The sequence below is a fragment of the Sander lucioperca genome, chromosome 24 (assembly GCF_008315115.2).
Source record: "Sander lucioperca isolate FBNREF2018 chromosome 24, SLUC_FBN_1.2, whole genome shotgun sequence".
Classification (NCBI taxonomy): domain Eukaryota; kingdom Metazoa; phylum Chordata; class Actinopteri; order Perciformes; family Percidae; genus Sander; species Sander lucioperca.
The window spans coordinates 8,647,169-8,661,897 of NC_050196.1; the positions used below are offsets into that span (position 1 = coordinate 8,647,169).

Genomic DNA, 14,729 nt, shown 5'->3' on the forward strand with positions numbered 1-14,729 from the left:
ATCAGTTTACGGAGGTGTCCCACCTCAAAGGACAGAGTGTCTCTGTTTTTCTCTCACACACATTGGTGTTGTATAACTGTGGTGACCTTATATTGCATACAATAAACCTAACTAATCCTAATTTGAATTTAAAGGTCCCCTGTGGAGTTTTTGACCACTGTTGGCACTGCGGAGCAATGTTTTCACGAGACAACCCCTATTTTGTATGAATAACTTATGATGCGATACACAATTCTGCCATGTGCAGAGGGTAGTAATGTGCGACTATAAGCCAATTTAAACAAAGCACATTTCAAAACTCTCCAAAAAGTCTTTGTACAAGTTCAATAGAAAAATATCTAAGCAGCAGTCAGCTTGTGTGTCCAACTCCACCTGGACATAACACACAGTCCAGGATGCAAAATAAGAGCAGGACATTTTTACATACTTAACATTCATATATTGTTACAAGGTAAAAAACTGTTCTTACTTTGCAAATAAACTGCTAATTTAAGATTAGAGCAATACATTTGATTTATGTATTTATTTGTACATACTTAGGAATCCAAAAGCTTAAACTCTCTGATTGGTTGGTAATCTGTTGATGCAGTTTGTGGACGAGAGCTCTCTGATTGGCTCCTGGTGTGAGGATGCAGGCATGACTCATCTTCTATTCTGAGCCAGTGAAGTGACTCTGGGTTCTGACGTTCCGTCTCCTCGGTGACTGCTGTGATGTCATAAACACAAATTCATTATCGTCATCATCCTCTTCTGTCTGTCTGTCCGTCTCTCAAATCCAATCAGGTTTGTTGGCATCACAAACAACCATCACAGCATACACATGATAGGTTCACGCTTCATCACACAATACATTAGTCCTCACATCATCTCTTCTTCTCACTCCCTATGCTGACCCTGTTAACAGGGTTGAGCATATTCACTGTAGCACCCACTCATGTTGGTGAATATAAATTCACACTTTGATATTTATGACTTCTGTTTCCAAGAAGTCTGTTAAAATTGAACCAGTGGTCAGGGCCAGCCCAGCACAATACTTTTTGGGGTCTGCAAGCAGAAATAAATCTAGTGAAATTAGGATTACAGAGAAGCTAAATAAATCAGCATGTAAACAGATACAGTTCAACAAACAGACCCTTACTCGCGTTTGCCAAAGCTTTCAACCACATCTCAATGTCTTCAAGGACCTCATGCAAAAAAGCTAATTAAGGGGACATTGGGTCAAGTTTATTTTGTCAAACTATTGTCTTAATGATTCAAAATAAACCTTCACACTCAAAACTGATTCACCGTTTTACTGTTATATTTGTTGTGCTTGTGTTGTTCTGGAGGACAATAACAAACATTTAAGGAATATATTTCTTCACCCCTTTTTTTAAATATCTGTTGCAAATATACTATTTTACTTTATAGTCTTTAAGGACTAAGTGATATTTGATTTAGCGACACCTGTGGAGACTGGTGGTAACAGCAGGCATGTTTAAATAATACTCTCAGACTCCTGCCAGTAACAATAAAAACTACTATTTAGCGATGCAATCACAGAATCCAAATACATAGAATGGAAAAATGCTTAACAAGTGTCTGTTGTAAATAGTATCAAAAATGGGGTCTGATATAATGAAAATCTTGAGGGTTGTAACTTAACTTAAATCCAAAATCTGTAACTATCTGCACATTTGTCATCTTCTGTGTTTGTACATGGAGCCCGGTGGGGTTCTGTGGTTGGTTGGTGGTAGTTGGGTGGAGTAGTTGATATATTATAAATGGTCGTGGGGGTGGACAGAGTGGTGGGATGGAGAATAAGCACAGTCAATTTTCCCATAATGCCTTTACAAGCGGCAGGAGCTAGAGCAGTGTGTATAAACCAACAGGACAGTCAGACTGGCAGTTCTTCTTTCTTTTACATGCAGACAAATACGATGCCAAAGAAGCCCAATGTTTTTCTTCCCTGTTATAGTCTCTCTTATTTTCTGTGTCTCTTTTTTTAGATGTCTCTCGCTGATCGTAAAGGTTCAGAAGTTCAGAGTGAGTGATGAGGATATAGAGAGAGAGATACATGGAGAGGAACACAGAGTCAAATAACACCAAGGCTGTAATCAAAGCCAGCCTCATTCTTTACATACTGTTATGTCATCTACGCACTCCTACAGCCAAGGGCAAGTTTAACCGTTTTACTCACCGACTGATGAACTTCACTGACTGGTTCATCGACTGGTTAGATTCTTGTATAAATTCAAAAAAAAATGAACTGTGAAGTTGATGGCCTTGCCAAAACTATGTGGACACCCACAAATTACACCCATATGCGATTCTTAATCATCTTATTCCGAAACCAAGGGCTATAATCTGCTGGTATAACAGCCTGTAGCCTACTCTATGGGAAGGCTTTCCACAAGATTTTGGATCTCACTGATTCTGGTTCAGTTACTTTCATACCAAACTGTACAGGGGTATTCATATACCTTTGGCCAAATAGTGTATTTGACATACTGTTTGACTGTGGTGAGTTTGCATGAGATGAGATGACTGTACCACCCCCTACTGGAGAATGAAACACATAACAAACTACGATAAAAACTCATGTGGATGCTTTCTGACAAAAATCTCAAGTCATTTTCTGTCATTTAAATAGCAGCTGGGTGTTTCTCTATTATATATACACACTCCTGTATATGGCTTAAACACTTAAACAGATAAATTGCTGTGCACGTTGCTGTGAATGTTGAAATGCATGTAACTGAGTGCAGCTGTTTAATCCTGTTAATAAATAAAAATATAGGCAATAGACTAACTAGAGAAAAATATTTAATTGATTACTGTATTTCTGCACAGATATTATTGTCTTTTAAAATAACTTGGTGTTTATCTAAAATCTAACTGAAAAAGGGACTCCATCTGGCCTCGAATGTGTATTTTGGGCCACTTAATATTTACTAGCACGTTTTCTCCTCTATTGAAGCTCATCCAAACTCTCTCTAGATGCTGACACGTATTTTGCCTTCTAATATTGTATTGATCCGGATCCAACGTCCTTTCCAGATGACCTCAGGCTGAGCTGGGATTGTGCAGTAATATTAGCAAAAAGTTTAGCAGAAACTCTCTACAACAGGCAAACTCACACTCAATTTTTCTTTTTCTTTGGAGTGATTTTCTTTGAGTGGCAAAACATTTGGTTATGTTTGTGATGTTGTAGCTAGTGTTATAGCCTACACTTTGGTAAAATCCTTTGGGAAACCATGAATCCAGACAACCTGATGCTGCAGGCTTATGCTAGAAAACAGCCAAGTCATCAGTGTTACATAAAAACTCCAAAGTAGATGCCTTGAACACTGTCAGACCTGAAGTTTAAAATGTTTCCTCCATACATGCTGAGTGATTCAACAGATCTTTAAGTTTCAAAAGCCAGGGAATACTCTTACAGTGCTGATATCATAAAACTGCAGTGTTATGAGAGTAGCAGTTTTCTTAAATGTCCCACTGGAATAAATGGAGAATTGCCTGTTTGCTGTGGTCACCACTGCATGGTCTTAGATCTGGTCAGTTTCCTGGTCAGAGCGTGGCGAACAGTCAGCATGTAGGAGCGGCGGTCAGGCAGAGGGCGCTGCTGATCCAACACCAGCCTATCAGACACAAGAAACAAAACATCACCACCAACCGCCATTAAACAACACATGCAACAGCTGTACGCCTTCTCAAGACTGCAGATAACATAGCATGTTGTTCCTATATATACTGCAAACTGTGTGAAGTAATAATACAGCTATACCAAACCTGATGAGCTGAAACACAGCTGCTTCCACACCTAAACCCACTTCTGCCACTGACAGCTCCCTGAAACTGCACCTACACATGCACACACACACACACACACACACACACACACACACACGTAGCCATCATCAAAAATAGAGGTAACAACACACACTATTTAATTCATCTCAATATTCACTACCGTGTAACTATTTGGTAGCAATAAAAACAGACACTTATCTTACATTTCATATTTAAAATTACCAAAAATAAACAGGAGGGAAATATTGATTATGAAGTACAATTTTAAATTGAATATACAAGAGTAATTAAGAAAAATTGCAACCTCAAATCCGTGGCCAGTCTCTGTCCTTCCTCTGTTGTCACCTCCCTGCCAATTTCCAAGTCGTCCTTATTGGCTACCAGCACTGTAGGAACAACTGACACACACACACACACACACACACACACACACACACACACACACACACACACACACACACACACACACACACACACTAAAATAAATAAACCAGCAGGATGATGCTATCACATAGATCACAGGATGGCCTACCAAATATGGAATACATGTCTGCTTCATCTTAGTGTGTGTGTGTGTGTGTGTGTGTGTGTGTGTGTGTGTGTGTGTGTGTGTGTGCGTGTATGTGTAAAGGTGACAATAGACCGACGGAGTTAGACCAGAGACTTACTGGACTTTTAAGAGCAAACATAGTGGACAGACTGTTCCTGTGGACATCATACTACATGGTTCAGTAGTTCAACAGCTGGTGTGTTGGTTAGTTGTCTAAGCTCTGTTTGATATGTCTCTAAGTCATCAAATAAATGTACTGACGTCACCACCTGCCAAAACTTTTCACACATGCAGTAGATAATGATAATGTTGGATCCCTACCTAGACTCTGTTTGGTTTGGTCGATGAGCTCCTTGAGTCGCGGGACCTCCAGGAAGCTGAGGCGCTGTGTGATGGAGTAGAGCAGCAGGAAGCCGTCGGCCCAGCGGATGGACGACTCCAGAGAAGCCACAGAGCTCTCCTGGAGGAGATATTACAAAGCTAAACCAAAAATGTCAAACTTCATAAGATTTAATGGTACAAACAAGGAAATAGTTTGACATTTTGGAAAACAGTCTTATTCACTCACTTAATAGAAGCCACAATTTACCTTACAAGCTATATCCAAAATCTCCAGATCAACAGCTTCCTGATCCACCACCCGACTGCATCTGTAGGTCACCTCTGTAGTAAAAGACACATTTTACTTATTTTATTGTCAGTCATAAGTAATGCATGGTCCAACTATTACTTTCATGTCAAGCATGTTTATTGTAATAAATATGTACCCTTTTTATGATCGTATTCCCCAATGAAGCGCTTGGTTATGAAACGTACACACAGTGCTGGGGACAAAAAACAGACAGGGAGTGAAAAGCCAGAAACACACACTAATGATTTGCTTACATACTGTGCATTCACACACATTTGCAAGTGATCTGCAGGCTACTGTATGTAGCCTACTGTGTGTCATGTTATGTGATCCTTGCTTTGAGAATTATCCTCTTGGTAATGTTACCGGCATTGTTTAATGAAACGCAGAAGTGCTTTTTCTGTGTTCAGGTGGAAGGAGTCTGGATGTTTGAGGGCTCACTGTATTTCCTTTTGGCAGGACACATTAAAAGGGTTTGTAAGGCATGTTCAAGCTGTTATTTGAATCTTTACAGCTACATTTCTTTTTTGTTTTTGTGTATTTTCAGGAATTAAAGCTTGTTGTCCCCCTCTGTCACATCTGTGTCTCGTAATGCATTTATTTTTGAATGCTGAATTAGATTTACTTTTGTGTCAATAAAATAATAATCTCCAGTATATAACTTTTGAGTCATGATGTTAGGGGTCATGTTCTTACCTTCAGTTTACTCGTTCTTATGGTAGAACGTTATGGTAGAAAAACTACCAATTAAGTCAGTCTGCTCTTATTAAATTATCCAAAATGAGCACAACAGTTTAGAAAGAAAAACCCAAAACGCATGAAAACAAAGTCATTTCTCACACTGAACTGTTTTCCCACCATGAGAAGATTTGACCAAAGCCATAAGGCAGTAGTTGGCTGGATACATTTACACTTCAGTGCTTGGGAAGAGGGTCAGTTTTAGACCTGTGTAGGGTTTCCATATATAGCAAAACCTCTTAAACCATGACCAAAATCCAACCCTAAATGTAACCTCTTTTATTTACTTAAACATGTGACAGTGTCTGACCTAAGTTACTGTAATCCAAAATGTGCACACACAATTCCATTCTGTCTCTCCACCAGAGCTGGGTGATATGGAGGGGGGGAAAAAAAATCAAATATCATAATATTTTAGACCAAATATCGACATTGCAACAATATTGTAGGGTTGACTATTAGTGCTTTCACAAAATATTTACACAATGAGATTTTTGATAAATAATCATCAGTAATGTGTATATAATGGATAAGTGGGTAAAGGCAAAAAATAGAACAGCTAGAACAGTCTAGTAAGTTCAGAAATGTACACCACTTTACTGTAATGCAGCTTTTTAAACCAGGAAAAGACAACATTTTCATCACCATATAACGTTACCAAAATCTAAGCTGTTATCTGATCTTGTATCACGATATCAATATATTGATACAGTTTCTGTGCATTAATATTTCTGTCTTTAGCATGTATTCTACCTGTTTTTCCAGTGTTCTGAGCTCCCAGAATGAGGAGTTTAACTGGAACCATTTTCCTGTTAGGTCCAATAGTAGCCTGCTGTCTGTCCCTGCATGAAAACCCTACAGAGAAGAAAAGACGAGGCAGGTCAACTTTAAGTTGCAATACAAAACTAAAAGTAGAACAACTACCTGCAGCCTCACAAAACAAACTTCATCTAAGAATAGCTACATGTAAAAACACAAATGTATAACCGAAAACACACTAAGTAGACTGACTACACTATAGGTTGCAATAATACTGACCTTTAAGTAGGAATAAATTCCAGATATGGAGAGGAGTAAAATAATGGACTCACTGTGCTCAGTCTCAGACACTGAGCAGACAGGGAATGAAGAGATGGGACTGTCTTCTCTCTTTTTCTGTGTGTGTGTGTGTGTGTGTGTGTGTGTGTGTGTGTGCCTCTCTGCTTCTGTTTGGTTATAAGGTCTCTCTCTCTCTCTCTCTCTCTCTCTGGGAAAAGTATATGACAAAAGCCATTTGTCTGGAGGAACTGTGTCCAACTCTAGGAATCAGTATCCCAGTCTGGATCTATTCAATATTTACTCTTTTTTAGGGATTTTCAATGACTTACAATGATTCCTGAATGGCAGCAAATCCTGAGCTAAAGATAAACTTGCTGACATTCAAACTGTTCCTACCACTTCACTATAATGGTTTGGAGACTCTCTGAATGTTCACACAGTTCACTTTCAAAATGTCAAGTGAGCTGTTGTTTGCCCTAACAAAGTCAGGGAGTACATTTGTGGCTCCGGTCTTTTGTTTTGAAAGTATTTTTCATGGAGTTGAAGACACCAGGGTCCTAGTTTAAGTACTTTTAAGTTTAAAAGGACTCATTCAACACTATTGAAAATACATCTACTCGCTCGAGTGGTGTCAATCTTCTTTTCTAACTCTCATCAGGAAATCAAATAAGCATATTTCCCAAAATGTCTAACTATAACTTTTGTGTGCATGATGGGGATCCGTCCTGTCAGCCAACTTATTGATGAAAGAGCTCTACAACAAACACAGTCCAAGGCAATCAGGTCATTAAGGTCTTATTTCCTTCACTACACTACAGTGGCCTTGACCTGACTCTGGATTTTACGAAGACTGACGTCTTTCATGCCTCCTGCAAGACAGCAGGCCTGTGCAAGAAGCCATATTTGAGCATATTTCATAGGAGTGTATTTGCCAAATGACTCCTGGAAAGTTAAACAATTTGACGTTTTAATGTTTGAGGTAAAACAGTTTGATTTTTGTTTTCAACTTACAGATATCAAAAATAAGTCATATGGGTGCCCAGATAGCTCGGTCGGTGGAGCGGGCGCCCATATATAGAGGTTTACTCCTCGACGCAGCGGGCCAGGGTTCGACTCCGACCTGCGGCCCTTTGCTACATGTCATTCCCCCTCTCTTTCCCCTTTCACGTCTTCAGCTGTCCTGTCAAAATAAAGGCCGAAAATGGCCAAAAAATAATCTTTAAAAAAAGAAGTCATACCACGCTGCAAGTCTTAAAGCCTAAATACATTAGTGAAATAGGTGGAGGAATGACAAATAACGTAAGTGACGAGCAGATCTTCTACCACAAATACAGGAAATGAAAAACACTCAAAATGGAGTAAAGATATTTGTAAGATTTTATTCATATTTCATGTTTTTTTTAATACGCTTTATTCAACAAAGCTTGTTCACAGGAGTGAAAACGATTTAACTGTATAGTACAAGCATCAAGGACAACTTTAAATTAAGGAGCAACACTGAGTTTGTTCTGAGAAGTGTGTGTTGTTTCAGCAAGAGGAGTTACTGCACGCGGGGGTTCAGCAAACTGACGGCTCGTCGACAGCGGCGGCTCCTTCTGTCACGGCTTTGACGCATTTGGCCATCGTCTGGGAAGCCCTGCTGATAGAATCTGAACACAGAAAGGGAAGGGGTAGTAGAAGAAGTTTATTTAAAATTTCTATATTTCTATTTTTGCCTTTGTATCTGCTATTTATAAAACACATTTACCTGTCATGTAGAAGTCCTTTGCTGTTAATTGAGGTGGCACCAGAGGAGCTGCTAGTAGGTCCTGGTTCACAGCCTGCGTACAACAGAGTGAGGAATCAGAGATCATTTTCTTCTTCTTCCTTTATATGACAGTCTGTGGGACGCCACATTCTGACTCTACGGATGTTTGTGTGTGTACCTGGGCGAGTTCATTAGCCTGTTTGAAATAGTTTGCCTCTTCTACGTCGTCGTAACGGACGAGATTAGGAGAGACCTCGGCTAGTCTGGATCGGACCCCCTCCACAGAGTCGTAGGGCAGCGTCACGCCGGCCAGCTGCAAACACACAAAGACATTACTTTAACGACCGTATGAACAGTATGAACATAAGTATGCTCCATGTGAATGACTCCCTGCTTACTTCAGATACAGCCCTGATGATCTTCCAGTCCTCTCTGGCCATTCCAGGAGCAGTGACAGCCACCCGGGTCTGTTGACTCCTTCCTTCAGTGTTGACATAGGTGGCGTTTTTCTCTGTGTATGCAGCACCAGGTAGGATGATGTCTGCCATTGGTGCTCCTATGTCACCATGGTGACCTGGAGGGGTTGAAAATGATGTTCTAATATATTTGTGCTTTTTACTTTTACTGTCATGGTGACAACTGAATGTGTGTATGCTTGGTGGCATGTGTCTGTGTGTACCCTGGTAGATGATGAGGCTGTCTTCAGGCAGGTCGGCTCTGGTGACGCAGCCAGCATCAGCTCCCAGCAGGAACAGGACTTTGGGGGGAGTTGCCCTGATGGCGTCCACACCAGCCTTGTAGCCCAGGTCCAACGCAGCCACCTGACTGGCCACTCTGCTCACACACACAGACACACAAAGTAAGTAGGGCTGTGCAATTAATGAAAACTGTAATCGCATTTAGGGTTTTGGCTCCTAATGATCACAAATACAGATGAATTGGAAGGAGAAAAAAAAAAAAGATTATTTTGCACATTATGTTTTGCAAGTAAACTCTTATTTTGTCTTGTGTTCTGAATGAAAAAAAAAAAGTTCAAATGGCAAAAGTATTAAGGGAAATGTCACAGTTCAAGGTGTTTTCACTGTTGATTTGTTTCACTGTTTTTAAAGTTCAATAAATGCAACATCTTTCCAAAAGACAATGAGTAATCGTGTTAAATAATCGCAATTTCAACATTGACCAAAATAATCATGATTTCTTCCATAACTGAGCAGCCCTCAAAGTAAGAGCAGGAAGCGCTACTGTACCTCACTAATAGAGGCTGATTTTACCATCACCTTCATTTGTAAAATTAAAAAAACGAAAGCGCTATTCAAATCTGCAGAAAATGTTATTTGATTTGTCTTGAAAGCTTCAAATGAGTCCACACTTATGAGGATTGCCAAGTTGTACCTGTGCAGGACGTTGAGGACTTTCCACCCCTCTTCCACTCCACTGCTGGTTCTGGCGTTCTGAGCGATGGTGGAGACGGCGCTCATGATGGCGGCTCCGTCTTCTCTCTGCAGAGCACTGCTTCCCACGACCACTACTGGACGCTTAGCAGCTGACAGGACCTGGAGCCAGGGGAAAGGAAATGAAAATGTCAAGTAAAAGTTGCCAGATATTCATCTGAGAGCTGCCAAAAAAGAAAAAAAAAAAGTCTCATAAATCAGCACCAAAGCTCCCTCGAGTCAGATTGCCTGCGAATCCATTACCTGGCAGAAGGGGTGTGTGCCGTTGGCCAGTTCCTTCAGTACTGAAGTCTCCTCTCCCAGATGGTCGTATGAGAAGCTCAGATCAACACCGTGACCCACCATGGCAACACGCAGCTCATTATGGAGCCAACTGACAGAGGAAGAGGGGGAAATGAGAAAGACAGAGGGAGGCAAGGGACATTGATTATATAACTTTGATTTATCTTATTATTTATCTGGTAGAAGCAAAGACCAACTACAGAAGAAATAGTAGAATAAGTGCTGTGTAAAATCTAGTTTTGCTGCAACAATACTGTCTTCAGGAGGAGAATCCAAACAATTAATGCAAAGAGTTATGTATGAGTTTACCTCTTGCGGATTCGGGCGTTGAACAGTGGGGCTTCGTAGCGCGGGTTGGTTCCTACGAGCAGCAGCAGGTCACAGTCCTCGATGCCAGCGATGCGAGAGTTCAACAGGTAGTTGGAGCGCAGGTCAGTGCTGCAGAGAGAGAGAGAGAAGTTGTCCGCTGCACAACTAAAGATACTGTGGGAACCCTGTACATTATATACGCATTCTTACCCTGCCCCCGCCATAGGGAAGAGCTCCTCAGTGCAGAGGTTTTCCGAGTTGAGTCTGTTGAGGAGGTCTTTGAGGGAGACCAGAGTTTCAGCGTCAGCCATCCCCCCTGCAATGACTGCTACCTCGCTGCCCTGCACGCTCTGCAGCTACACACACAGATATTTATACATACAGACTCAAATATCATAATACAACCTAAAATGGGATGCATGAATATCAAGGAATAATAAATATCACCTGTCTCCTATCGGCATATAATAACTATATATAAAAAAGGAATAAACAGGCAGATCCAATACCGAAGCGAACACACACTTACTGCTCCAGCAACACGAGTGAGAGCATCCTCCCAGGTGGTTGGGGTCAGCTGACCTGAATCATCCTTCACCATTGGTTGGGCCAACCTCTGCCTCTTCAGACCATCATATGCAAACCTGAGGACACATTTAGGGATTTTTGTTCTCCTTAGTCAAGCTTTATGGCAACAACAACTTTTTAAGTGCATTGAGTGAAATCGGATGTTTGTGACTACATTGAGCATTTATTTTAAGGACTAATTATCCAGCGAGACTGATTGCGCTTCTTCAATTCAGTCGGAAACATGTTAATGTTTTCTGGCTTGGGATTCGTATTTTACCTGGTCTTGTCAGAGATCCATTCTTCGTTGATGTCTTCGTTCAGCCTGGGCATCACCCTCATCACCTCCCCTCCTCTTGTGCTCACCACGATGTTACTGCCCACAGCATCCAGCACATCAATTGACTCTGTTTTCCTGCAAAGACAGCAGAAGATGAAGTAAAAAAAAAAATAATAATAATGACAGAATCAGACACAAACTGAACTAACCAAAATGCCTTAAACTGCTGAAAAAAATTTGCTTCAAAGGCTCATAATTTTAAATGTAAGCGACAGTAACTGTCTGCTCTTGTTTTCTAAGGTTGATAGTATCAAATTCTGTCCTACCTGGTCTCCCATGGTCGTGCGGTGAAAGCGTAGGGTTTTGAGGTGAGGGCTCCGACAGGACAGACATCGATAACGTTACCAGACAGCTCTGACATGAACATCTTCTCCACGTACGTCCCGATCTGCAGGTTGTTTCCTCTTCCTGTTGTTCCCAGGTCTTCAACACCTGCGATCTCACTGGCAAAACTACACAGGAATGCATTAATGTGCTGTTAGAGGATCTCCTATATTTTTACCATTTGAAGTGACAATAGCGGTCAATATGATTATAACATTTTGCTGATGGATGTAAATGTGATGTTTATCATGCACTTACCGGACGCAGCGTGTGCACTGGATGCAGCGGGTCATGATGGTTTTGATGAGCGGCCCAATGTTCTTGTCCTCCACTGCTCTCTTCCCTTCTGTGAAACGACTGCGGTCTGAACCAAACTGCATGGACTGGTCCTGAGAACACAGCAGGTGGAGTGTTAACACAAGATACAATAGTGAAACTGGTTTTCAAATGTAACTGACACAAACTAGCCCATTAACCTAAAGGTGATGAAGGTTAAGCTCTAAACCAAGGTGTTATATACTCGTCCACGGTTACCTGTAGGTCGCACTCTCCTCCCTGGTCACAAATGGGACAGTCCAGTGGGTGGTTGGCCAACAGGAACTCCATAACTCCCTCTCTGATGAGAGATAGATACTTTATTTTATATTATATTATTTATATTTATTAATAACGATATAGTAAGTTTATTAACTTTGGTGACTTAAAATTTTGCGTAAAGTTTTGAATCATGTTTGAATATTTAATACCTGGCTTTGCGTGTCTTCTCTGAGTTGGTGAGGATGTTCCAGCCCTTCATGACGGGCATGGCACAGGCTGCTACCGGCTGAGGAGCGCACACACACACACACACACACACACACACACACACACACACACACACACACACACACACACACACACACACACACACACACACACACTCTTACAGCAATTTCTGTGCAAAGGCATCTCGTCCAATGTTTTTAATTGTTCAATGGAATGCACGTCCAGCCTATTGGCTACTAAAGTAATCTGCCTGCTGACCAATCAGATGCACTTGGTTACCTTTGGAGCTCTCTCAATCTCCACCAAACACATACGACAGTTTCCCGCCACTGAGAGGCGCTCGTGGTAACAGAACCTGGGAATCTGGATTCCTGCCTTCTCACAGGCCTGATGGAGAAAGGAAACAGTCATGATAAGGTGGGAAATTCTGAATGAATCCAAAATGGACTAGATTATTGTCAGGACAACACAATTACCACAAAATAGTGCCTATTGATAACATACTGTATATACAATAAAATACAGTATACAATATGAAGGGATCACATGAAACATCTTTATTGGTTTTCAGTAAAATAATCAAATTTCTTACCTGCAGCACAGTAGTTCCAGGCTCCACCTCCAGTGGTTTCCCATCTACAAACACTTCCACCATGTTGCTGGCAGCACGCACTGAAGTACGTACTGTAAGTGGATACACAAAGGTCAAATTTACTGAAATTAAATGAAACCTGTAATTATTTTCTGTTTCTCAAAAAGTGAAACAAAAATGGATATCAGAGGGGAATTAAGCATAGGACAGGTGTATCTTTAAATGATGTAAATGCATAACTTTCTACCCAGAAATTAATGAAACATACTGAACAACACACTGAAAAGAAAGGAACTATTGATGGGAAGCTTCTGAAAATTATATAAACTAGGATAAATTGCCTGATATACTGAAACACAACCATGTTCAAAATAAGAATTAAAAACACAAATGGTAATAATACGTACAATCAAATCATGAATTTAATTGGCTCCAAAACAGTAAACAGCTTATTTAGATTAAGGAGAATAACAGTTACCTTGTCACACACACAAACACAAACACACACACACACACACACACACACACACATTACCAGTGTTGGAGGGAGCCAGGCTGCTCTTGGCAGCTCCGGCTAGAGCCCGACCGACAGTTGGCAGTCGCAACATGACTCTGTGAGAGGAAAACAGAAAGAAACATGGTGTTTGTTTGTTGATAAGTAAGAGAACATAGTCCAGCTGTACTGCAAATAATCTACAGTGCTCTAAAAAGGTGTTTTACATCTCTTGAGGTCTTTGCACAATATGTTTAGCTACAACATTATTTTAATACTAAATGTCTGGGATCCATAATGTTTTTTTTTGTTTCAACATGAAATTGTTTTTTATCAATACGTTTTTTTTTCAAGATTATGTCACAATATACAATCAACATTATTTTTGCACTGCTCAGATTTCATGCAAGGCATAGCAGACTTAGAAAGCTTTAACATTATGTTGAATCTATAATATTTAGGCTTTAGGTTTAACGTTAGGCCTTTCATTTTCGAGACAAAATAAATAATGCTGCCTCTTATCCAGTTACTACAAAAAGAATTTGAGCCACAATAGTTAGTTAGTTAACGTTAGCTAGCTTAATAGCTGCCACTGTCAACAACAAGTGATGTTGTCACTCAACCACGTATTTCACGTTTCAAGGAGATAATGCACAGAGACGAAAAGCAGAAAGGTCGAAACATAGACATAACAAAATGTTGGGCACGGTTATATACAGTTTATGTACCAATGTAGACATGGGGAGGAAGCTTATAAGTAACATGGACCTTTCAATAAGGACTGCTTGCTTGCTGGCTAATAGTGTTAGCTAGCTAAGAGTACTCAAGGACACGGGCATTGCAATGTTATAAAAGGGTTACAGTGAGTAATACGGTCAAACACATAATTGTCTACTGGTCTTGCAATAAATAACAAATAGATGTAAAAGCCTATACGTGCATAATGTTTCTGATTCTTACCTTTCGCTATTTGGCCTTCTTGACCAGAACAGCGATGATCTGAGTTGTACTACCAGTCAAATAGCTATGGGGTTAGCGGAAATAGCATGGTGTCTTACTTCCGTTTGAAATTAGGTCTCAAATTTCACAATAAAAGTAACAATCTTCACC

The 14,729-nt window shown here is 40.5% G+C and overlaps 2 protein-coding genes across 4 annotated transcripts; both read right to left on the reverse strand.

Moving 5' to 3' along the window:
- Positions 1 to 2,792: 2,792 nt before the first annotated feature.
- On the reverse strand, positions 2,793 to 6,887 carry zgc:110699 (uncharacterized protein LOC325371 homolog). Of its 3 annotated transcripts, none has more exons than XM_031292164.2 (8): positions 6,803 to 6,887; positions 6,465 to 6,566; positions 5,110 to 5,166; positions 4,932 to 5,005; positions 4,664 to 4,802; positions 4,097 to 4,190; positions 3,772 to 3,843; positions 2,793 to 3,620 (listed from the first exon to the last, which is right to left on the reverse strand). In XM_031292164.2, the coding sequence occupies exons 2-8, from the start codon at positions 6,514 to 6,516 to the stop codon at positions 3,512 to 3,514; spliced, it is 597 nt and encodes a 198-aa protein (XP_031148024.1). In that variant the 5' UTR covers positions 6,517 to 6,566; positions 6,803 to 6,887; the 3' UTR covers positions 2,793 to 3,511. The 3 variants fall into 3 exon arrangements, with proteins under 3 accessions (XP_031148024.1, XP_031148022.1, XP_031148023.1); XM_031292162.2 differs by having other exon boundaries at positions 6,750 to 6,881; XM_031292163.1 differs by having other exon boundaries at positions 3,513 to 3,601; positions 6,750 to 6,881.
- A 1,221-nt stretch (positions 6,888 to 8,108) lies between these two features.
- LOC116044722 (NADH-ubiquinone oxidoreductase 75 kDa subunit, mitochondrial-like) lies at positions 8,109 to 14,713 on the reverse strand. Its single transcript, XM_031292143.2, has 19 exons — positions 14,580 to 14,713; positions 13,662 to 13,738; positions 13,127 to 13,218; positions 12,814 to 12,921; positions 12,516 to 12,592; positions 12,304 to 12,385; positions 12,028 to 12,158; positions 11,712 to 11,897; positions 11,386 to 11,520; positions 11,068 to 11,182; positions 10,749 to 10,894; positions 10,539 to 10,667; positions 10,191 to 10,320; positions 9,889 to 10,049; positions 9,176 to 9,330; positions 8,895 to 9,070; positions 8,675 to 8,809; positions 8,497 to 8,569; positions 8,109 to 8,398 (listed from the first exon to the last, which is right to left on the reverse strand). Exons 2-19 carry the CDS (start codon positions 13,732 to 13,734, stop codon positions 8,307 to 8,309), a joined length of 2,196 nt encoding a protein of 731 aa, XP_031148003.1. The 5' UTR covers positions 13,735 to 13,738; positions 14,580 to 14,713; the 3' UTR covers positions 8,109 to 8,306.
- Positions 14,714 to 14,729: the final 16 nt, after the last annotated feature.